Genomic DNA, 24298 nt, shown 5'->3' with positions numbered 1-24298 from the left:
AGCGGTTCTCAACCTTTCACAGGGGTCGCCTAAGACCATCGGAAAACACATATTTTCGATGGTCTTAGGAACCGAGACACCGCTCCTCTATCCGTCTCCAGGCCCGCATGCAGACACGCCCACATACGAGTACTCGGCGACCCCTGTGAAAGGGTCATTCGACCCCCAAAGGGGGCGCGACCCACAGGTTGAGAGCCGCTGCTCTAGACTCTCACCCCTTGCCCCTCCATCTCCTTTGTTTCTCCTTCCTCCTCGGGAAGTAGAAAGAACTTGAGTGTCAGAGTCAGACTGCCAACATGACCTTGAGCAAGCCGCAACCTCTAAGCCTCAGTCTCTTTATCAAGAAAGTGGGCATGATGACATCTACCTTGACAGGCAGTTGTGGAAGCAAATGAGAGAACGTGCATTAAAGTGCAGACGCATAGCTCTGCCTCATTCCGGCGTACTCTCTCCCTTCTTCCTGGCTCCCCAAGCCAAAATGGGCCCCGTTCCCATGCTCCCTCCATCCTTCCCAAGTGAAGACTGCTAAAGATGGTATCCATGCCCCGGGAAGCAATAAGAGTGGGGAGAGGAGGAGGGAGGCGAGTGGATATACCCCCAAACCTTGTCCAATGTGGATATTTGCCTGGGAGCTGACAGCTTCCTCCCTGAGTAATCCTCTGGCACTCCGGCTCCTGTCCTACCCTCAGGGAACACACTTCCGAGCCTGGCTGTGTCCACTGCCTTTCTGGAGGGAGTGTGGAGACCCTGGAAGGCTGGGGCCCTGGGAGGGGTGCTCTGCCCCTGCGAGCCCTGAGCTCCTGGTCTGCCCCCTTCCCTTTTCACGGGGCTGGAAGGCAGGGAGGAGGTCCTGTGGAGGTCTGTGGACATTCCCATCCCCCCACACAGCGCCGCACCCCACCCAGGCAGCGGGGCGCTCCCTGAGCTCCTTTTTCCACCTGACAACCTGGACACTCTGGATACTGGGGCCTTTCTCCTCCTTGTGTTTCTGCTTAGAATGATTGGATGGCTGGATGATTGGAATAGTTTGTCCAAGTTGTGTTCTTACAACAGCCCTGCACTTGGAAAGCTGGAAGTCTTCCTGCCCCAGTTTAGAGTCTGAGGCATGAAACCCCTCTCTCTGCTGCCCATTCTTAGGGTTTCTGGTGAAGTTTTTGACACTGGGCTGGGGACCTCCCTATCTCATCAGTGCAGATGCAGTTAAGATAGTGCAGGGGCCAGCCTACAGGGCACTGGGTGCCACTTTTGTTCTTCCTCTTACTTTCCTTCTTTACTCTCCAAAAGAAGCATCTAGAGAGTGGTGCTGGCAATGTGAAGGGGGCCCGGGGCTCAGCTGGACACCAGGGTGGGGTGGCCGCAGAAGCACTTAGGGGTTGCGTACTAACTGGGGCCCTGATGAAGAGACACCAGGCGCTGAAGCCCCCCTGGCCTGGCTGCAAACCCCAGGCCCTCTCCTACCAACTTAGGGAGTTAGGTTGGGACGTTCAATTGATATGCAAATAAGTCACCAACAACATGCAAATAAAAGTTGGGATTTGGTGTCCTGTTATCAGTTAGGGACTTCTGGCACTTTTTAGGGCACACCAGGATAATGGAGGTGGACTTTGGGCAGCTTGAGTGGTTTTTGGCTGAGTGGACTGCTTTACACCTGGGTGGTTGGGAGTGGGAGGTGAACGTCGCTGACACTCTGAAAGTTATTCTGTCTGCCATTCATGATTTTCAGATGGGAACAAACTGAATACCAATAGCCAGTCAATTGGAGGCATCTCAGGTGTCCTGACAGATCAATACCCTGGGCCAGACGCCCACTGGCCCTCCCAAAGGCAGGCCTCAAAAAATAGTCCAGGTTGCTGGGCCAGAATCCAAAGCTTTGTACTGAGAATCTCACTTTGGGGCTCCTGTCCCTCTCCCCGAGGCCTTCCTGGGCCTCACTCCAGCCCCCCTATTTAGGCCTTGCGGCCACCGCCTCTGGAAAGTAAAGGGCCATGTGGGGCTCCCCTCCCGCCCCGGCTTTTATAAGCCAAGGAAGTGTCCTGGTTCCTAGACTCTGCCCCGTGGAGGGGAAAGAGGGGGAGAGAGAGGGGAAAAAAGATTTCCACCTTATTGTTCAGCAGCTGGAAAATTGTTGTCATCTGTTCTGCCTTTCATTTTCTGAGAATGGAAAAAAATGTGGAAAAATTTGGGGAAATAAATCTCAATACCCTCCTAGGATCACTTGCCCTTCCCTCTGTTTCCCTCGCATCCCTGCGGCTTTGCTCCCAGGTTCTCTTTTCTCCTCTGGGTACTGGAGCCTCGATGGATTTGGGACTAGGGTTGGGCGGCGGCCGTTTTGGGGTTATTCTGGGACTGGGACTATTCTGAGGCTGTGCTGGGCTGGGGCTGTCGCTGGACTAGGATTGAGCTGGGGCTGGAACTGGGCTGGGGCTGGGGCTGGGGTTGGAGCTGAGCCGGCCGATTCACACTCGCACTCGTGTAGAGGGCTTGGGAAGCCACTGTGATGTCATTCAAGAGCTGCATAGCTACAGGATGATAAGTGAAGCCCTGGGGACCCAGCTGGCTGAAATTACAGACAGAGTTTTATCCCACTGGCTTCCTACAAGCCAGAGTGAGGCAGAGCCTGGAGGGGGGTGGGATGGGGGGGGAGGAGGAGGAGAGAGAAGAGAGAGGGAGAGAGAGAGAGGGAGTGGTGTGTGTATACATGGGCAGGCAGGCGACACTTGCTCCTCCCACCCTTGACAGTCCTAGGGAGCCCAAGTAGGACACAGACAGCACTGGGAGCTGCAGCCATGTAGGAATTATTTGAAACTTGAGGCACAAGGAGCAGAGATCAAATCAGAGTGGTTCTTCCCCTCCCATTTCTCCCTCTCCGTCCAGAGGGTAAGTGTCTGCCGGGCAGCTGTTTCTTGCCTGTGTGTGTCCTTGTGTGGCTCTCTGTTGGATCTGGGGAGAGGGTGGTGGGGGGCTTCTATGTCCTGGGTCCTGGGTTGTGCGGACCAGGGAGGGGCTTGTTGCTGTGCGGGGCTGTGACCCTCTGTGCTGCCTTTGGAGGTGGGTGCAGCGGACATAGCTGCCTCCCGCCAGGACTTGCTGCCCTGGGACATGTAAGAGCTGCCAACTCAGGTTTGAGGGGTGGCTGAGTTGGTGGGGGGCAATCTGTCTGAGTTAGCCTCATTCTTTTGGGGTAATGGTTCATGGTGGATGAGAATGGGTGGGCAGAGCGAAGTGGTGGAGGGAAGGATACCCCTGTAACGTTCCCAGCGGGATTTTTATTCAGGACCCCCCCCCAACTTCTGTGGTCTGAGCTTTGTGGCACCCCCTGTGCTGACCGTTCCTCCGCACCAGCCTCCTGCGGGCTCCCAATCATGGCTTTATCCCAACTTTGGCGCGGCTCTTGGCCGCTCTGCCGTCCCCTGGCCAGGGATTTCTGAGTGTCCAGGCGGGCGCCCTGGCCTGGCAGAGAAGGACTTCGGTTGTTGTGGGCTCAGAGCTATTTTTACTGTCCTGAGTGTGTCTGTGATATCTGGTACCCGGATAGGCTGAGGCGGGGAGTGGGAGTGTCAAGCGCTGGTTATAGTGCCCGGCGTGGGAGCCGAGGGCCAGGAGGCTGGCCCTGAAAGGTCGTGGGCTGTCGTGTGACTTTGGCAGGTCACTCACCCTCTAGGCCCTGGTCCCTTGGGTCTGAAATAAAGGTCACGATCAGGTTTTCTGCTCCTACTCCCTCTCTCTGGAGAATTTCAAATAAGATGGTATCGGTGTAAAGCGCTGTGGGTCCTTCCTGAGGAGGGCCTGGGGACACATCCATCATCATGGCTTGACTGAAGCCCTGTGTATTATATTGTGAGGTTTTTGGTTTGCAGCCATGACTGGAGAGCCCCCCAACCCCCAGGCTTTTCTGGCCACCTTCACCTTGAAGAGTGAGAGCACTGAACTTGGAGGCAGGAAGACGAGTCTGTTTGTACCTCTGTGCTGGGTGACCTTGGTTGGGGAGCCCCTTCGCTTCACTGCCCTCCTGTAATATGAGGGGTAGGCAGAGGATGAACTGACCCCTTAAGATACTTCAGCTCTAAAATCCCATGGCTTTTAAAACACTCTCTTGGGTCAGCAGACTTCCCGGGCCAGCTCAGGTCTTAGCTCTGTTGCCCGGAGGGCCTGGAGGTGCCAGTGAGAGGGGCTCTGTTTTCTGTTTCCGTTTCGGTGCTGACTTGCTTCATCTTCAGGGCCCACGGGCTGGAATTCAGACTGTGCTCCACTTGGACATTGGGCCTCGTGCCCCGCCCTTTTTTTCCTGGCCTTGGCAGAAGGGCGGAGGTGTCCAGGGGTAGGGCACTTGCCACCTGCCCTCTCTGGGCCTATAGAAGCAGGTTTTGTGGGTGACACTGGCGAGGTCACTTCTACAGGGCACAGAGCCACCTATGAAAAGATTGACAGCAGCCCTGAGAAGAGTCTTGTTCCCTTCTGTCCACTCTCTGCAAACACAGTGGGTTCCCTCTGTGGGCTGTTAAACAGAAAGAAAGACAGGTGTGTTTGCCAAGCCTAGACTCATCTGTCCCTGCCCAAAGGGCCCGAGGCCCATGCTGGTCAGTGTGGCATGGGTAGACACCTCCCAGTGTGAACTAAGTCCCTTGGGCTGCACCTGTCTCCTGCCTTCTTTGCCTCTCAGAGGCTGTGACTCCTCTATGTGGCTCCCTTTCAGAGACTCGGGACTTCTCTTCAACCCCTAATCCTGCTAATCTTCAGAGCCCCCGAGGAAGCCCATTCCCATTTAGAGAAGCTCTGGAACTCTCTGCAAACTGCAGGGAACAAAGGGCTGCCTCAGTCCCTGGCTGGCTGTGGGTTGGGAGGTTGGCCTGGGTGGAGGCCAGGACTGTCACAGATTGGGCCACAGGAGGTCCCTGCCCCCATTGCCAGGATGTCTCAGGAGGGCCCCAGGTTATAGAGAGGTTCCCCATAGCCCTCTCTATCCTCACTCCCTCTTCACATACACCTCCCCTGCGCTGGCTAAAACCCAGTGGATTGCTCTGGGCTGGGCCCTTTCTCAGGCTCTTCCAGCTGGAAGGTTTTCCTTTCTGTGTGTTCTCCCATTTCTCTTGGATGGAGCCTGACACTTTGGAAGCCCTGGGTGACAGAGAGGGCTTCTGCAGAAGGAGCATCCGAACTATTAGATGTGTACATCTTAATTTAAGGCTCACAGTTGGACTTTGAGGTGTTCATCAACCCCCTGAAATTATGTGTAAAATTTGTGTTTGTGCAGTTTTTAAAGGAAGTTAGTCTAGGCTTTCATCAGCTATCCCAAGGGGTCCTTGGCCTAAGAGAGTTAAGGAGTGGCATGTGGCTGGGGATCCTATGGGGAATGCCATGGGGTGGGCTCTGCCTCAGCCACTCTATAGGGACCTTCACTGTGCCCAGCCTGTGCTACCAACTCTGTGATATTACCCTTCTCTCATGATATTTTGGCTGTTGTGCCTCTCTTTTCTCTTCCCTTTGGGAGAAGCTTGTGGTCCACCCTGAACCCCTGGTTTTTCACTTCTCTGGGTGGCAATAGAAGAAGAGTGTCTCAGTAGCTGACAAGACACTATAAAGATTTTTGGGCTATTTAATGTAATGCAAGAAGCCTTTATGGAACACCTAATGTGTGCCAGGCACTGCACTCTGTAGGGTCATTCTGTATAGCCATGTTAGTTATGCTTTGAACTCCAAGGCGCACTATTCACATAGACCACCTTGTAAACGGAACCATCTGGGCACTGGGGGGGGGGAGAAACAAAAACCTTTGCTCAAGGGGCAGTCAGCTCAGTGGGGAAGACAAACATGGACATCAATAATGACTGTCCATTGGGGGATCGGTGTTATAGCAGACATCTACAAAGGGCAGTGGGAACATGGCAGAGGTTGATCTGAGTCTGGAGGACTGCCGTAAAGGGGTTAGGCCAAGAGAGCAGTACCTACTGATCCTGAAGGAGGAGGAAGAGGCTTGTCACAGAGATTGGGAGTCATGGGGGCAGGGTGAGAAAGGGCCTTTCAGGAGAGGGAACAGCATGTGTGAGGCACAGATTAGGGCAGAGCATCCAAACAGGAAGAGTAGAGTGTGTGTGGGGGTGGTGTTTGGGGTATTAAGGAAAGTGCAGGTGTAGCTTCAGAAGGCAGGAAGGGGCCAGATGATAAAAGGTCTGGAGTGTCCAGCAGGGAGGTTAAGGCTTTACTCTGTGGGTGATGAGAGCTGTGGAAATGGAGAGAGGAGGATGTTCCAGGCCCAGCTCAAGGTACTTAGCTCCTGAATCCTATCCCTCAGCAAACCTGCAAGCATGCCTTCGCATCTCTGTGTGGCCAGGCTCTGCGTGGTTAAGTGGTTGACGCAAGCTGAGTTGGCCATTAAGATGGAGACCATTCTTCTGAGTAATGGGTGTGTCTGGCTTAGGGGTGAGGTGGGAGGGAGCACTTCCCCTCTGTCTCCTCTCTAGAAGCACATCCCTGTGGCTCCCTGGTACCCAGCCCCATCCTCTCCTTCCCGTGTTGCCTCTCACCAGCCCCAGCCCTAGCCCCAGCCTGGCTCCCTCCATTGTTGGGGGAGAGTCTGTGGCTAAAGGATTAAGATGTCCAGCACTTGCTCTCCTGGCTGCTGCCTCTTGGCCAAGACTCAGTCCTTGTCAAAGTTCACCTACTTACCAGGCACGCATGGCCTTTGACGCCCCATTCCCGTGTTTAAAGAGCTGGATTCCCTCCTGACGTGCTGGGGCCCCTATCTGCCTCCAAACTGCCTGTTGCAGTGGGCATGGTGCCTCTTCCTATTGGCATTGCATTGATTTTCCTCCACGATGATTGGTCATCACAGCTCTGGGTAATGTATTTTAATGAATTGTTATTCTGCTGGACGTGGACTCAAAGGACTTTTTATCGTGAAGGGCCCCATCCTGAAAACCTTAATAAATCAGTTGCTGTTCACAGCAGGCCTGCTGTCAGGCAGGGAGGGGTCTCTCCTCATTGCCTCATCGCCAAAGGAGACTTCTTTCTTGCAGTCAACCAAATGACACCTTGTATTTTTCATGGTTGGGCTGCCTGTCCTGACCTCTAAATTAAATGAAATCACCACACTTGACGTTATAAAGAGAAGTAGGGGTTCTTAACCTCAGAGCTCAAAATGCTGTCCACCTGGATCAGGGTTTCTGAAGGTGTTACCCACCCAGATGTGCGCCAGAACACCAGAGAGCTAGTTAGCATACTGATTCTTGGCCTCATCCCAACCCTATGAGTGAAGATCTTTGGAGACAGGGCCCCAGAATCTACATGTTTAACAGTCCCCAGAGGAGATTCTTATGACCATCAAAATTAGAAAACAACTGCCCTAAACATAAATTATCTTAGCATCCCATGTTAATTTCTTAGCCCCCTGCCCCCCACTTTTTTTTTTTAAGTGTATGGGCTGGACGCGGCTTTCCTTTCCTGCATCCTGGTCTGTACTGTGCTTCTCGCCCCTTGTACCCTTCTGCAGTTTACTGGAGGGAGCCTGGGGAGCAGGTCCACATACAAGTCAGCTGGGGATTTTCCTCAGAGCTTTCCAAAAGCATGACTCGCACATCTGGATGAGGGCCCCTTGGTGTAGTCAAACTCAGTGTCGAGGGTGGAGTCCAGGGCTTGGAGCAGCTGCTGGGAAGAGCGAGACATATGCAGACAAAGCAAGTGGGGCCTTGACGAGAGTGGACTTCTCAACTTCCTTAGAGAAGTGAGCAGGGAGACAGCCCATGAGACAGGGTGTCAGGACCTGGGAGCTTGCCACCCTGGCCTGTCTGTAGCTTGTGTTTCCCCTGCAGTTTTTTCTTCTATTCCAGTGTCATCCATGCCAGTATGCATGGCCCCCAACAGGCAGCTTCCTTCCTTTACCCCCTGTCTCCCCCCCATTAGGTGTCCATCTGCCCTCTCATCCAAGATGGTTTTACCTGAACTGGCTATCCCCTGGAGGCTGCTGGGACTTTGAGATGGATCTGGTGGTGGTCCTCGGCTTAAGAGTCCTCACCCCCTCTAAACCCCCCTCTTCCGTCCCCACTCTATTTTACTCTTTCTTGTTCTATCTGCCTCTCTCTTTTGCCCTTCCTGCTTTAATAGATTGAAACCGACCTTGTGTTCCGGCTTCTTGTGGTCCCTGTAAATAGCTCTTAATGTGGCTGTGGTGGATGGGGGAATGTGTACCATTGTAGGGTGGGGGCTGGGCGGCACTTACCTTCATCTCTGATGGGAGGAGCAGGGGTGATGTCCTGCAGGTTCTGCCAATACACTGGGGTTTTAGCAGATCCCTCATGGGGGCTGGATAGACCTGGAATGGGCCTGGGTGCCCCCTTTATCCCCGTGATATGCAAAGGAAGATGAGCAGTGAAGGTTACAGAGCAGCCTGGAGCATGTGGCCAGCACTGGGCAGTCAGAAGCAGCTGGGCTCTTCTTTTGAGGACAGAAATAGAATTTCCATTTGTATTGAGCAAACAGGATTTAATTACACAATTTACACTTCTTCGATTTTCTTACTAAGCCTTCGTGGCCTGGCAGTTATCATTCCTGATGTTGCTGCTAGCAGTAGCCCATGTGGGGGTAAATTACATTGCAGAATCAGTTTAATATTGACATTTTTTAAATCAATGAAGGGCCAGGATATTAGGTGGTGGGAATCAGTGTGAATTCTTCCTCCTGGCCTGGGGATGCTTTCTTAGCTCTTTTGCCCAAAGCTTTTCTTTGATGAACCCAAGTGAGGTGTCAGAGTGGGTCTGCTTTCTCCCAGGAGAAGAGAGTGCTCTCAGATTTGCACCCAGCGCTTCTCATTATCTTCTGTGCAAGTGTAAATGGGGAGGCCATAGGACGTAGCACCCTTTGCTTGCTGCTCTCCCCACTTCCCAGACCATGTGAGCATGGACTTGGGAGCTTAGGGGTGCAGGGCATGGAGGAGATCCCTGGCCTGGGAGGAACACTCTGGCATCTCATGGTGTGGGCTTCCCAGTAGGGCCAGGGCCCAGGAATGGGCCAGCTTTCTCCAAGGCCAGAAGCTTTCCAGGCACAGTAAGCAGGAAAGACAGCCCTTCAGACCCCCCACTAACTGGTGTGAGGGGCCCCTCCTCATGAGAGCCACCCCCAGAAATCTGAGTGGATGAGACGCTCCTGTCTTTAATGCTTTTTTCCTCTGGAAACCGCCAGCTGGGGGTCTCTTCTCTTTTGTGTAGCCAGGCACCCGGTTTTTTGGAGGGACACACATGAGGAGCCGGCTCTCTCGTCTGCCAGTGTCAGCCCTTTAGGGATGCTCCCAGGCAAGTTGGAAGAGGCAGCCTTACCTGCAAGTGCCTCTTAGCAGCCTTCAGGGGTCCCGACACAAGGTGTAGGCTGTTGGAGATTCAGGCCTATCTCAGCCAAAACACCTTTCCCTTTCGGACCAGTCCCATCCCTGTGAACTCTGGGCCACTGACTGCGGCAAAATCCTGGCCCAATGTCACTTGGGTTCTGCTGTTGGCTGAGGTGCCAAAGCCCCAGGGAAAACTGGGGGTCAGAGAGATGGTTCTGGAGAGTGAAGGAATGGACAGAGCATCTAGCCCCGGGTGTGTGTATATAGGATGTGCCCTGTCGGGCATCTCTCTCGCGCTGGCTCGGTGGTGACATCATTTGGTTGGCCTGTGGTGTGTGTGTGTGTGTGTGTGTGTGTGTGTGTGTGTGTGTGTGTGTGTGTGTGCCCATCAGGATGTTCCTGTTTTGTGGTTGTCTGATCACTTGTTTTTGGCTTCTGTATGAGTGTTTATTTTTAGAGGCTGCCACTTCTGGCCTGAGGGCTGATCCTTGGGCCTGGTAGGAGCTTGTATTTTATGAAATGTTGGTGGCTTAAAATTTTAAGTACTTATTTTGGGATATTGCTGCCTTTTATGTGTTCACTCCATTGTGTGTGAGATATAGAGCCAGGGTAGAATAATAAAAATTGCGCATTCTTTGAAGTTCTGATTTAGTAGTTCTGATTTTAAATGAGTTTTGATTTCAATTTAGTTTTGAGTCTTAAATTAGTTCCGATTGAAAACCCCAGCTTTACCAAGTACTATGTGTCTGCAAATAAATGGTTTCACCCCTCAGAACCTCAGGTTTTCCATCTTTAAAATAGGCACAATATTCCCTGACTCACAGGATTAGAAATACTATGTGTGTCAAGTGTGTAGCAAAGTGTTTGGTGCATAATAGGTGTTTGCTGCATGTTAGCTGTTATTATTATTATTGTGTTAACATGTTTATACCCACACCATGCTTTCTGACTGGGGACACCTATCTGGTGTACCCCAAGAATGCACTAGGGCTTTTGATTTGGGTAATTACTGATTGGCATGTGTGTCTCTGGACGCCTTTGTGTCAGGATTTCTGTGTGTGTGTGTGTGTGTGTGTGTTGGGCCAGGGGCTGGGCTGCTGACTGTACAGGGTGTGAAATCATTGAGTTCCTCTGGGTGGGGAAGTTCTTCGTTCCTGAGTCAGCCCTTTGGCCTCAAGCCACCCAGCACTCACTTTTTCCTTTCAGAGAAAGTATTGCTCACACGGCCCTCAGAGCTGTCTGTAGATAAAATGACACAGGGCACACCTGTCCCTGATGTAAACCTCTGCTTTTTGTTCTTGACCCCTAAGATGCTTCCCCCTGGCCCTGAACCCCCTTTCTAAAACCCCCATGGGCCCCCGCATTCAGAGCAAAAGCGTGTCCCACTTGACACGGGGCCTGCTGGCTTTGCTGAACCCCATCTTGGCCAAGCACTTCTAGGACCTAGTGAAATGCCAGAGGCAGGCTTTGGACTTGAGCATCTTGACCCCCAGAACCCCCTGCCCAATCTTAGGCTCTGTTACATGTCCTTGAAGCTAGATATTGAGATGGGCTCTTCCCAAAAGCCTGGGGTAGGGGTCCTTTCGTCTTTTTGCCTTTCTGCCACCTCAGCTCTATCTCAGGGTGCTGAGAGGAGGTTTTAGGATCCAGGAAACGGAAGCTCTTACTTCTTCCCTCGGGAGAATAAAAGATGTCCCTGCTTCCCACCGACTTGACTGTCTGCTGCTCTGTCTTTTGCAGAGGTTGTGGGACATACCCAGGGGCCGCTGGACGGGAGCCTGTATGCCAAGGTGAAGAAGAAGGACTCCCTGCATGGCAGCACTGGGGCCGTCAATGCCACACGTCCTGCCCTGTCGGCCACCCCCAACCACGTGGAACACACCCTCTCTGTGAGCAGTGACTCGGGCAACTCCACAGCCTCCACCAAGACCGACAAGACCGATGAGCCTGCCCCCGGCCCCTCCAGTGCCCCTGCTGCCCTGAGTCCCGAGGAGAAGCGTGAGCTGGACCGCCTGCTCAGTGGCTTCGGCTTAGAGAGAGAGAAGCCAGGCATCATGTACCACACCCAGCATCTCCGGTCCCGCCCAGCAGGGGGCCCTGCTGCACCCTCCTCCGGCCGCCATGTTGTCCCAGCCCAGGTTCACGTCAACGGCAGTGCTTTGGCATCTGAGCGAGAGACAGACATCCTGGATGATGAGCTGCCCAACCAGGACGGGCACAGTGTGGGCAGCATGGGCACACTGTCCTCCCTGGATGGGATCACCAACACGAGTGAGGGGGGCTACCCAGAGGCCTTGTCCCCACTGACCAATGGTCTGGACAAGCCCTACCCCGTGGAACCTATGGTCAATGGTGGGGGCTACCCTTATGAGTCTGCCAGCCGTGCAGTGCCTGCCCCCATGCGGCCCTCCTACTCCGCACAGGAAGGTTTAGCTGGCTACCAGAGGGAGGGCCCGCACACAGCCTGGCCACAGCCAGTGACCACCTCCCACTATGGCCATGACCCCAGCGGTATATTCCGCTCTCAGTCCTTTCCGGAAACAGAGCCGCAGTTGCCCCAAGCTCCAGCCCGTGGGGGGAGCAGCCGGGAGGCTGTGCAGAGGGGCCTCAATTCCTGGCAGCAGCAGCAGCAGCAGCAGCAGCAGCCGCCTTGCCCTCCTCCTCGCCAGCAGGAAAGAGCCCACTTGGAGGGTCTTAGGCCCAGCAGGCCTAGTCCCCTGCCATTGGCAGAGACCCCCACCCCTGGCCTCCCTGAGTTCCCAAGGGCAGCGTCCCAGCAGGAAATCGAGCAGTCCATTGAAGCCCTCAACATGCTGATGCTGGATTTGGAGCCGGCTGCGGCCGCCACCCCCCTGCACAAGTCCCAGAGTGTCCCAGGGGCCTGGCCGGGGGCTTCCCCGCTCTCCTCCCAGCCCCTCTCGGGCTCCCCCTTCCAGTCCCATCCACTGACCCAGTCTAGATCTGGCTACATCCCCAGTGGGCATTCCTTGGGAACCCCTGAGCGGGCCCCACGGGCCTCCCTGGAGCCTGGCAGGCCTTACTCACCTTATGATTATCAGCTATGTCCAGCTGGGCCCAACCAGAGTTACCGTCCAAAGAGCCCGACCTCCTCCTCTTCCTCTCCCGCCTTCCTTCCAACCACCCTCAGCCCTCCAGGGCCTCAGCAGCCCCCAGCCTCTCTCCCTGGCCTCACTGCTCAGCCTCAGCTCCCACCAAAGGAGGTGACTTCAGATCCATCTCGAACTCCGGAGGAGGAGCCCTTGAACCTGGAGGGCCTGGTAGCCCACCGGGTAGCAGGTAAGAGCCTCAGGGACCATCGGTGCTGGATATCTCCTCCCTACTCCCTCAGTACCTTCCCTCTTTGGTCTTGATTGGTCTTGCTTGGGGGAGGTGCCGGCACAGCCATCACACCTCAGCAGACACTGCTTTGGCCTAGAGAAGAGGCTGTCAGGAGCCCACCCACTAGCCATCTCTTCCTGCATTCATTGTCTGTTAGGCTCTAAGGTAGGCATTAAGATTGAAAGATCAATGCCTTTCAGCCCCTGCCCTCAAGGAGCTTGCAGTCTAGTGAGGGAACAAGTACACAGACGTAATTCTAACAGAGTGCAATGTGTGCTACAGCAGAGATGGGGACCGAAGCCCTAGAACCTGGGGAAATCAAGGCTTACCACCTAGGATAATCAGGGAAAACTTCCTAGAGGTGGTGATTTTGGGGCTGGAGTATAGATTTTTCTAGACAGAGAGTAGATGCTCTCTGCAGCTGCCTGCTGTGCTCTCTGTCCTTGGACTTCAGTTTTTGGGGGAAGGCATGGAGAAGGCTGGAGGGAGGTCTCTATAGACTTGAATTCCCCCTTGGGCCTCCCCAGAGGCATCACGAAGCCTGAGAGAGTGTCCTGAAGCCCTTGGGCTCCATCTGAGTGCTCAACCATCTGAGTGTTCAACCCTGCTGGGTCCTTTGAGGATAGTTCTCTGTTTCTGGGGCGCCCAAGGTCCCCCTTCTTGTCTAGCTGTCCTGTGACTCCTTGCTTTAGGATCAGCTTTGTATGGGAAGCAGTTACTGAGAAACAAAGCTTCATTTCCTATCAGAACATGAATGTGCTTATCTTTCTGGAGAGAGGAAGCTAGAGTGGAGCAACCAAAAGAGCTTAATGGGGGAGATCACGGCAAGCCATGGCAGAGCGTGCGGGGCCATGTTGGGAGCCGCAGGAAGGTTCCCTCCCTCCCACTGGCCTAAGCCTGTGACCATTCCACGGGGGCAGCCCAACTGGGCAGGAAATCCTATGGATTGTTTCTGTTGTGGAGGTAAAACCCAGGCAGGGGTGAACCAGAGACTGGTGCTAGGGGTGCGGAGTGGGGGGTTGTGCCGAGGTCCTCAGCTGACAGGGGTGGCGGAAGGTCAGGGAGAAGAAGCGTCTGGGCAGCTGACTTGACCCTCCACCCCTTTTCCTAAATTTAGGGGAAGCTGAGTCACCGTGCCAGCTGCGTGGAGAGAGCTGGAGGGAGACACCCTCCCTGGGGATGGACGGTGGGTTTGGAGAAGTAGCTGCGGGTAGGCCTGCTGGCTATGGGGCTGGGCCCCGGACCTGGGCGTGGGGCCATGGATGCCCTACTCCTGTACTTCAGAGTAGAGCGTAGTCCCCAGGTCAACTCTCGGTAACTTGAAATTGGTCATAATGGAAGAATGCACACCATAGAAACTGGTAGTCAGGGCTTAATCTCACCTGGAGAGCTGGTGTAATCATTGCTTTTACATTAGAGTCAAAACACAGGATGAGTAGCTCTGTAACCCTAGGAGTGAGGGAAACGCTCCATGGGGTAGTCCAGATGGGGCTAATGTCTTCTGCTCTCTCCTACATCTGGGCCCTTGAGATAAGGCCTCCCCTGCTTCTTTGTCAGAAGAGATGCTTTTTTCCTTGGTTTTGTTGAAGGGAGAGGAATGGGGTCCTCTCAATATTTTATAGAGTTGGGTGTGGCCTGAGGAATAGCGATACTCTAGCCTAATGATACGCAGGATCCAGGGAGGGCCCTTTTCTCTGGGGAGTAGAATGAATTTCCTCCCCATACCAAAACGCTTCTGTATAGCTCTCCTGGAGCTTACTCAAGAGGCATGCATACCTGCATGGTCCAGGAAGGATGTCCATCTTTTAGTGCATCTCCCTCAGCCTTTTCTCTCCTACTGGCTTCCCTGGTCTTGACTGTCAACCTCCATATCCTATAGCTGCTCAATCTTTGGCTGCCAAGAAGTCATAGGAAGGGTGTGATATTGTTGGCACATCTCTGCCCCCATCTCCTCCACCAACTGTGAGTGACTCAGTCAGGAGAAGTGATGAGATGTATAGAGGGAACAGTTATATTTGGTTTCCAGGGCTACAAAGGGGCCTCTTTGGTCCATGCTCTGTCATGCACAGTATTTCTTAAGTCAGCAGGTTGTGCTTGCACAGCTTCTTTCAGTAGCCTTCAGTGTGTGTGCAGTTCTTATGTAGATAAAGACACATAGGCAGGATCGATGTGCAGAATAATCTAGGAGTCAGGGAGGGTAGACTTCGAGCACCACCTCTTTCTGCTCATTCTACATTCTGCTGCAAGCAGCTGGAACATAAGCTTTAACATGAGTAACCCAGGAAGCTCAGATCTGAGGGAGAACCTCTTCATAGCCATGAACTTGATCTCGTCTCTCCTGGCTTTTCTCCCTCAGGTCTGCCTTTTTCTTTTTGGCTGCCCTCCATACCTCGGTACTATGTCCCTGGTTCACTCCACTTTGATTCAACCCCTGCTTATATTTTATTTCAGCTTAGATCACAGAGAACGTAGGGGTAGTTTTCTTAACTTGATAAAGGGTAGGTACCAGAAACCTGTAGCACAAATCACACTTTCTTGTGAAACATTAGAAACGTTCCTATTATAGCCGGGGACAAAATAAGAATACCTGTTATCACCACTATCATTTAACATTGTATTGGGTGTCCTAGCCAGGGCAACAAGACAGGAAAAAGAAATAAGAGTCAGAGTTGGTGAGTCCAATCAAGTTATCTTACAATCCTGATTCTGTGACTGCACTGATCTCAGATACCTATAGTGGTAGAAATTTCAATGTGTGTTGGAAATAAGATGTGGATCTTATCCTTAAGGAATCTAGAGTTTAGTAAGGGGGAAAAAAGAACTGGAACTTTAAAATAAAGTCATTCATAATAAGGGAAGTATGGAGAAGGTTTTCTGTGAGGAACAAGGAGATATTACTATCGGCTAGAGAGATTAGAGATGCTCTGTGTTGAGTGTGGGTTTTAAACAGAGCCTTGGACAATGGGTAGGATTTTGAAAGTGAATGGGGTCACTGAAGAGAGAGGGTTCATAGTGAAGACAGGGAAGCATAGACTGAGAGCTAATAGGCTGTGTGTGAGCGTCAGGAAAGGCAGCCTGGGACCTGCCTCTGGTTGGTCTTACATGCCAGACTAGGGAGCTTGAATCTTACCTAGCCATGGCAGGAAGCCATTTCTGTGTTTTAGTCAGGAGATTCTGCCATGATCAGAGTTGTAGTTTAGGAAGGTTTATTGGTTGGGTCTGGCTGGGTGGGAAGGATGCAAAATGGGGGTGACTTTGACCTGGGAGATGTGGGGGCTTATTAGATCGTCTAGGTGATGTGGACTGGATTAGGGTGCTGACCATGGAAATGAAAAAGAACAGAGGGATGGCAAGGATGCTGTGGAAGTAGTGGATGTTTATAAATGGATTGGATGTAGTGGGTGAAGGAGAAGGAGACATCAGAGATGATTCTGAGGCTCCATGCATAGAAGCAGATTGATGGTTCCATTGACAAGCTGGCAGTTAGGAGGAAGAGCAAGTTTGGTGTAAGATAAAGACCTCAGGGTTAGGTATGTTGAGTTTGAGGTGATGATGGAGCCTACAGGTGGAGATGTATGGAAGGCAATTGAACACCCGGAATTAGAGCTTGAGAGAGTGGAAGGAGCTGTAGATTTTGGAATCATCCTCACACAGGTGAAGTTTAAAGCTTTGGGTATGGATGAGATCTCTTATGTCAGAGGGCATGGGGAGAAAAGACCTTAGGTGAAATAGCCACGAGGGGAATGGAGACTGTACAGGGGACTGTGAATGAATGTTCATGGCAGTCGGTCACCACAGAAGTCAGGATAGGAGAAGGTTCCCAGGGGGAGGGGTGGGGGGGGTTAGCAGTGTCACTGTGGAGAGGTCATGAAGATTGAGAAAAATGCACTGGGCTTGCCAATTAGGTGGCCCCTGTGATTCTCAGAGGCATATTTTCAGTAGCGTGGTGGTGACAGAAGCCAGACTGAGGGATTGAAGAGTGAGTTGAGAGGGAGTGCAGACAGCATGTCAACTACTCTTTTGAGTGGTTTTGTGCTAAAAGGAGAGATCATAGCTAAAGAGGGTAGCAAGATATTGAGAATACTTTTTTTTGTGTGTGTAAATATAGGAACCATAAGAATGTTTTTAGAAGAGAGAGAGAGGGGTTGAATATGGAGGATAGAGGGAGAAGAAAAAGATACGAGAGAGAGAAAGAAATTGATAAAATAAGGTCTCTAAGGAGGTAAGAATATGGCTTAGGAGCCCAGGTAGATAATTTAGGCTTAACCAGGAAGTGAGATACCTCTTCATGAAATAATAAAAGATAGATACAGATATAGGGAGATGCTGGTGTCAAGCTTTGGGAACTTGAATTGAGAACCACTTTTTACATTTTTATCATTCAAATAAGAGATGAGAGAGCAAGGCCCATTTGATCATTGAACGCGAGCCCCTAATCTGTGCTACATGCTAGTCTAGGCTCTGGAAAAATGGTGGTAAACAAAAGAGGTAAAAATCTTTGCCTTCATGGCAGAGACAGACAATAAACAAATAAGCAAATACATACATAATATGTCAGATGGTTGATAAGTGCCATAGAGATAAAATAAAGCAGTGATGTGCCAGTGAGGGTGGGTGGATGATTGCCCTTTCCATAGGATGGTCAGGGAAGGCTTCTCTGGGGATTGAGGGAGTGTGCCAGGTTGGAATCGCATGTGCAAAGGCCATGAGGCAGGAGTATGCCTGATAATGGGGAGTATAGTGGGACACGAAGTCAGAGAGGTGATGGGAATGGGGGTCAGCCTTGTAGGTGATTGCAAGAAAGTAGGCTTTTACTTAGTGTGGTGTGAGAAGCCTTAGGAAGGATTTGGGCAGAGGAGTGACTCTATCTGACTTGTTCTAAAAGGATCATTGTGGCCTGGATGGAAGGAGGAAGACCAGTTAGGAGGCTGCTGATATTGATCAGGATGGTACCTGTGGAGATAGTGAGAGTGCTCAGATTGTAGACATATTTTGGAGGTGGAGCCATCAAGATTTGTAGACAGACTAGACATGGGATGTGAGAAAAAGAAAAGTTAAGGTTTTTGACCTGAGCAGCTAAAGGATGGAGTTGCCATTTGTTGAGATGGGTACGAATGTGGGAAGAGCAGGCTTAGAGGAGATATCAAAAGTGTGATTTTGGCTATGTTAGATTTGAGATGCACATAACATCTAAGATGGTGGGATATATGAGTCAGGAATTTCAGGGGAGAGGTTAGAGCTTAGAAATGTGGGAGGTGTCCGTATGTGGATGTCATGTAACTCATGCTGCTGCACGGTGTCACCTAGGGGGCGAGCACAGGTAGAGGAAAGGCCCCAGGAGTGAGTCCGGGAGCCTCATCCAAACACATTCAGTAGTTGGAGACCCAGGAGGAACCATTGAAGAAACTGGTATGCTGCAGCTGCAAAGTAGAGGAAAGCTAAAAGAGCATCGTTCCCTGGAAGCCAGGACAGGGTGATGTTGGCCACTGGGAGGCCCCTGTGAAGGTGACTTGGGAGTCAGCAAGGGTGAATAAAAGAATGACATAGCAGGTCCTTCTAGTGCATCCAGGCAGCTCATTTTAAGGACTTTTAAGTGGTGCTCAGCAGCTTTCGGCAGGAGTAGGAAATTGTAAGTAGCTCCCATAAAAGAGGATTACTAAGGTAGGTGTGACAGAGGGACAAAGAGCTGAGGGATGCTTGGATGCTAGGGAGTATGAATGACCCTTAGGCTCAGACAGGCAGAGCCACAGCTGAGTCCAGGAAGAGGCAGGTGACCATGAGAGGAGAGAGGACCTGGGATGGGGTCATGCTAACTAAAGGGCAGGTGACGTGTGGGCCAACAGGATTGAAATCTCTTGGTCCCAGGCTGGCACCTTTTTGGCTCTACACTGGGGTTAGAAATTAGAGGGACGTGGAGTCCTGCTGGACAGCAGGAGGTCCACTGGCCCTTGGGAGAAGCAAGACCCTGGATCTGCCCTCTTTTTTTGTCTGACACCCTCCCCACCTCCCTCCAGTGTGTGGCCAGATCCCAGAGTCAGAACACCAACTAATCTTGATTTTCTCTTTGTTTTTGTTTTGTTTCGTTTTGTTTAATGCCGCGTCCCTTTTGTTCTTTGTGTGTCCCATGTCCATCTGTCCTGTGTGCCATGGGCGTGGTGCCTTCCTTGCCTGGTGTCATCCCTTCCTTCCTGCTTGCCTCCCCTCCCTGCCGGCTCCCCGGGGTGGGGTGGGCAGCGTACAACGCCAGACTGCAGGGCCTTGGGCAAAGTATCAGCTACCGGCACCCTCCTCTCCACCGGCTCCGATCTTCTTCCCTCTCTGGTTGGTTCCTCTCCTCCCCCTTCTCCCTCTATAGCTCCTCGGCCCTCACTTTCGCCCTCCGTTTTTCTCTCATCCTGTCCTTTTTCACGTGCTATTCCTTCCAAACTTTTGACCACTTTCTGCCTTTCCTCATTTTCCCGTTTCCTCCTCACTTCTTCTTCCTCTTCTGTTCTCTCCTTTCCATCTCTTTCGTATTTCTTTTTCTCCTCCCCCATTTCTTTTCTCACTGCATCTCCTCACTCCTCACCCACTGCCCCCTCCTCCCTCTCTCCCTCCTTCTGCATGAGCGAGTGCTCCCACTTTTGCATGGACACAGGCTGATGTGTCTAGCCTTGGCCTTACCTGCGGGTAACAGGGTCTAGGGTAACTAGACTAACTTTCAGGTTTCCCGTGGACACATAGGCCTTTGCAATGAAAGTGCTTAGTGAGGGCTCGGGACAGCCCAGCTCTTTGGCCAGACCATCGGGGCTGCCGGGCCAGGGCCTCAGCAAGAACCAGGCTATGCTTTGCATGGGCCACTGGGCATAAGACAGAGGGCGGTGCCCCAGCTCCCGATGCCCTGTGTACACTTGAGTACAGTACTCCCTGGGGACAGAGCACCGCCCGTGACCTCATCCCAAATCTCTGATCCCAGGACCCATGGCCAAGAGTCAGAGGTCCTGAGTGTGGTCCTAGCTCTGCCGGTGACCACCTCTGTGACTCTGGGCAAGTCTCTTCATTACCCAGAGCTCAGTTTCCCAATGTGAAAAATAGAGGGATCACAGCCCTGCTATGTGGATTTTGCATGGTGCCTTGATGTGCTCCAGCATGGTGGACTCTTCATCAAGAGTCACATTGCCCTATTTGAGGGTGACGTAGCTGACTACACCTACCCCTGGTCTCTGGGATATACAGGCCATAGGCTGTTAGCCTGGGAAAAGTGTCACCTCATCCTTTCCCTGCTCCTCGGAGCCCAGAGCTCCAGGTCAGGGAGAAGGTGGTGCTCAGGGTCGCCCTGTGCTGTGACCTTGAGCAGCTCTGGGAAAAGGCTTAGGGGTGGTGGGAACAGTTGACTTCCAGTGGCAATCTCCGGGGCTTTCCCGGTCCCTCCTCCTAGTCCATGGACAATGGGAGATGGCTCTAGCAGAACGGCTCTGTCCACCTCCTGTCCTCTCCCTCCTTTTTCTCGGCCCAGTGGTGGGGAGTGCAGTGTTCAGCTGGGCCTGGGTTTGGGGCAGTTCTAGAGTGGTGGGCCTGTCCTGAGGGGAGCTGGCATGGCTTGCCCTGGGGCTGCTAGTGTGATCGCCGTGTGGCTTTCTGGTGCCCTGGCCCAGCAGGTGGCCTCCCGGATCGCCTCGCTTCCGGAGCCCCAGGCGTGCAGTTGGACACCCGGCCCCGCCACCTGGAGCTGAGGAACCCAGTCTTCTGGAAATCGGAAGGCTGGAGAGAAGAGCTGGGTCTGTGGGGGTGGAGGTGGCCAGGCCGGGGTGTAGGGAAGGCCTGTGATAGAGCCTGATGCTGGGGCATTTGTCCATGGGACCCAGGGGTGGTGGGTGGCTATGCTCTGCCAGAGTATGTTCATTGATGTGTGTTAGGGTTACAGCCCCCAGAATTTGCAGCGTGTGTGTGTGTGTGTGTGTGTGTGTGTGTGTGTGTGTGTGTTAGGTGAAGGGGATTCAGTGCTTTAGGGACGCCTTGGAGCCCACCGCTCCACGAAACACAGCCCTGTCCTGGGGAGCGGAGTGAGGCGCCCCGGGAAATGGGGCTGTTATGGCGCCCTTCTCTTCATGTTGGGCAGCCTGTGTGGAGGCCCTGGGCTGAGGTGACCACTGTCCGGCAGGCAGTGGGAAAGACCCAGTGCCCACAGTGTGGGCAGGCCTCAGAGGACGACAAAGGGCTTCTGAATATAGCGCGTTATTATTCTAAAGGCCACTTCCTTGCCATAGGGGCATCCCACTCCTTATGCTCCCGGGGCCGGAGGCTTCCCAGCAAAACCTCCCAGAGTCCCTGCGGTCTCCTGCTGGGGAAGAGGCTGACTATAGAGGTTCTGAGGGTGACTGACCTACTGCCATGCCTGTCGGGTGAAGGCTGTGTGTGCACACGTGTGTGTATGTGTATATGTGCCTGTGTGTGTAGGGAGTGGAGCACACAGAGAGAGAGGCTCTGAGAGAGAGAGGGAGGATGGGGTCTAGAGACTGAGACAGCCTGGGGTCAGGGTAGTGGAGGGGAGGAGGGCGGTGGGGGGAGCAGGCCTATTTTTATGATCGGTCAGTCTCTAGGATGTGAGGGGCGGGGGTGTGTTCTCTCTCTGACACTGGCTGTCAGCTTGTGTCCAGACGTCCCAGCTTGGCTGACGAACAATGGGGCTCTCTTCTGTCCCCTCCGCCCTGCCCTGTCTCCCCTCCCGTAGGGAAAGACAAGAGAGAGGGAACATGGCTTTCCAGGCACTGAGGGGCAGATCTGGGCCTGCCAAGGGGGACAACAGTGAGACACTGTGTTCAAAGAATGTGAGAAGCCCTGGCTGGTCACTGGCACTGTGGGGCGCTCTGCAGGAGGCGGGGCTGTCCCGTGGGAGTGGAATGCGGGGTCTTTCCCCTTGTGCAGAGGGAGGCTCTCCAGCAGCGCCCTAGCTCTTTGGAGGTCATTCTGGCCATCCGCCTGCCTCTGGACAGAACACGCTCCCATGTGCCGATCTGGTGGCAATGGAGAGGAGACTTGAGGAGCTGAGATGGTTCTCAGATGTCCAGCTGCCTTGTGCTAGGGGCTTCCATCCCCCACAGTTAGGAAGCCTCTCCAGCAGCAGCCCAGCCTCCCGTCCGGGCGTTGCAACCACCTGCGGCACTGAACATGGAGGGTGTTCTGGGCACACCGGGGAGAATGTTGTCTGTCCCTCTGGGAGATTCAGGGCCTCAAATTGAAACAGACCCACTTTTCAAGGGCAGACATCAGATCCCACACAGGGAGACTGACCACTCGCGCCAAGGCACAGGGCTCTGCCAGCAAGAGGTTGCAGGGCTGGGCGAGCCAGAACTGCGACCAGCCCTAATGCATTTCTGTTCACCTTGGGGCTGAACTTAGTTGCAAACCCCCAAAGCCTTTCCCGAATGAGCCTTTTTTTTTTTCACAATTATTATTAGAAAATCAATGGCTATGTCTGTTTCTCTCTAATGTCCCTGCCAGGAACAAAACGAGCAATAGTTCTGAACCAAGCTGCCCAAGAGGCCTGAGGGAAAGGGGGCTCGGTGTGGGTGGGAGAAGCATGGTCCAGGGCAGGGGCGCCCACAGGTGTGGTGGGAGATGCAGGCTGCTTCTCGGGGGGCTGGGGGCCTGGGTTTGCTGCCGAGCCCCCGGGCTGTTTCACCCTTTCAGATCCGTGCCTATCTTTCACCGGGCCCCTGGTTAGAACTATGCAACCTCCCTTTTTCTATCCTGAAAATCAGGGCACTATAACATGAGGGGCTTATATGCTTTAAGTAGTTTGTGAGTCTAGATTATGGTTTCCATTTGGGTTCTTTTTTCTTAGTTGAGATGGCAGGCAGGCTGCCTCTGAATAATAAACAGCCCAAAGTGGAGGAGACTCGAAACACCCCGGGGTACCTTCTGCATTTGTAACTGCGTGCCAGTCCGGCTGCTCTCCAGACAGGGCCTCTGATTATGGGAGAGCATGAGTGCGTGCCTCACTGTGTGTGTGTGTGTGTGTGTGTGTGTGTGTGTGTGTGTGTGTGTCCCTATCCATCTCTAGACTTGGCAGCCGGCGGCTGCTATTCGTGACAAGCAGGAAGGCTTCCCAGCATGTGCTTCTCATGGCAACCTTAGTGGCTGTGCCAGGCGGGAGCTAGGAGGCTGCCCGGGGGGTGCAGACCCCACTGTGGATGATAGATGATGATTCAGTCTGAATGAGGGTGATTTCTGCTTGGCTGCACTGGCACATTACTAGGGGCCAGCAGTGTGTTCGTGTGTGTGCGCGCGCGTGCACACATGTATGTGTGTGTGTGTGTGTGTATGTATGTGTGTGTGCACATATGCACGCATGCACATGCGCCATGGGACAGTGTTCCCAGGTGTGCTGGCATGAGGCTGGTTTGGCCAGGGTCCCAGTGCCATGTGACTTTTGGTAAATCCCAGCACCCCTCCCTATCACCTCACTTCACCCGCTCTTGGTGCTGGTGAAGGCAGGGCTGAGAAACTCCAGGCTCGCGATAACCAGGACTAGGAGCCTGCCCTTAGGCTGGGTCTTGGCCTGGGGGACCTGGGGAGTAAGTTTTTGTAGGGTTCTGGAGCCAGCTCAGTGAGGCCGTGGGTTCTGTGCCTTGGCCCAGCTGTGGGAAGAGGGAGAGGGAAGGAAGGCGGGTGGGGCTAGCAATATCCCCGGCCTGTGGGGTGGGAGGCAGTGCAGAAAAGCAGATGGAGCACATGGCTCTAGCTCTTTGCCTGCTATTCTGCTGGGAGGGAAACTGGCCATCTTTGGGGTGAGAAAAAGAGTGGGTAGTAGCGAAGGGGCCCGCATAAGGGAAGTTGGTAAGAGGTTTCTGAGGTTGCACTGGTTGAAGATGGGGAATCCCAGAGAAGACCAGCAATATTCCAGGGGCCAGCTGGGGCCAGGGACTTTATAAGAAGACTTAGTCATTTCTTTGTGTCTTCTTGGGAGCACCATTTGCAAGATGATGCATTATTCGCTCTTTCCAAAAGTTCTTCCCCGTGGGCCTGATGTTGCTTGTTGGTTGATCAGTCGCCTTGGAGACTGTCTGTCCGCCCTCCACCTTCCCTCATTTGCCTGGAAGCTCTGGCCTTCTGCCTCCAGGCCTTGGAAAGAGTTGACATCTGTTTCTTGTATCAGTCTTTTGTGCTCTGGGCCCCAACCCTATGCGGAGTAGATTCCTGGTGAAGGCTAGCCTAACCTCAGCAGGTCCCCCACCCTGCAGAGAAACTCATGGTGTGGGCAGAGGGAGGCTGGGGGGAGGTGCAGCGGGGAGACAGGCCCAGCTCCAGCATGGCCCCTGAGCTTGCACTGTCTTCTCTAGGGGGGATTAGGCCTGGTGGATCCTTTCTCGCACAATACGCTCATTGCCCTCTCTGCCCTGCCATTCCTCCCAGGAGTGCAGGCTCGGGAGAAGCAGCCTGCGGAGCCCCCAGCCCCTCTCCGGAGGCGGGCGGCCAGTGATGGACAGTATGAGAACCAGTCTCCAGAACCCTCATCCCCCCGGAGCCCTGGGGTTCGCTCCCCCGTCCAGTGTGTCTCCCCAGAGCTAGCTCTCACTATCGCTCTCAATCCTGGAGGGCGACCCAAAGAGGTGAGTCCTTGGGCTGCATCCTGGGGCCTCAGAAGGTAGCACAGCCCACCTGAAT

At 53.3% G+C, this 24298-nt stretch overlaps 1 protein-coding gene across 1 annotated transcript in view; it reads left to right on the top strand.

Annotated features, from left to right (window-relative positions):
* The window catches only part of TNS1 (tensin 1), a 102306-nt gene that overhangs the window by 43140 nt on the left and 34868 nt on the right, over window positions 1–24298 (top strand). Inside the window, exons 17-18 of the mRNA XM_019638197.1 lie at window positions 11054–12610; window positions 24047–24243. Coding sequence (XP_019493742.1) covers window positions 11054–12610; window positions 24047–24243 — 1754 coding nt within the window. The remainder of the gene's footprint in view (window positions 1–11053; window positions 12611–24046; window positions 24244–24298) is intronic.

This window comes from Hipposideros armiger, unplaced genomic scaffold (assembly GCF_001890085.2).
Source record: "Hipposideros armiger isolate ML-2016 unplaced genomic scaffold, ASM189008v1 scaffold_38, whole genome shotgun sequence".
Taxonomy (NCBI): domain Eukaryota; kingdom Metazoa; phylum Chordata; class Mammalia; order Chiroptera; family Hipposideridae; genus Hipposideros; species Hipposideros armiger.
This window is presented reverse-complemented; position numbering and strand designations above follow the sequence as displayed.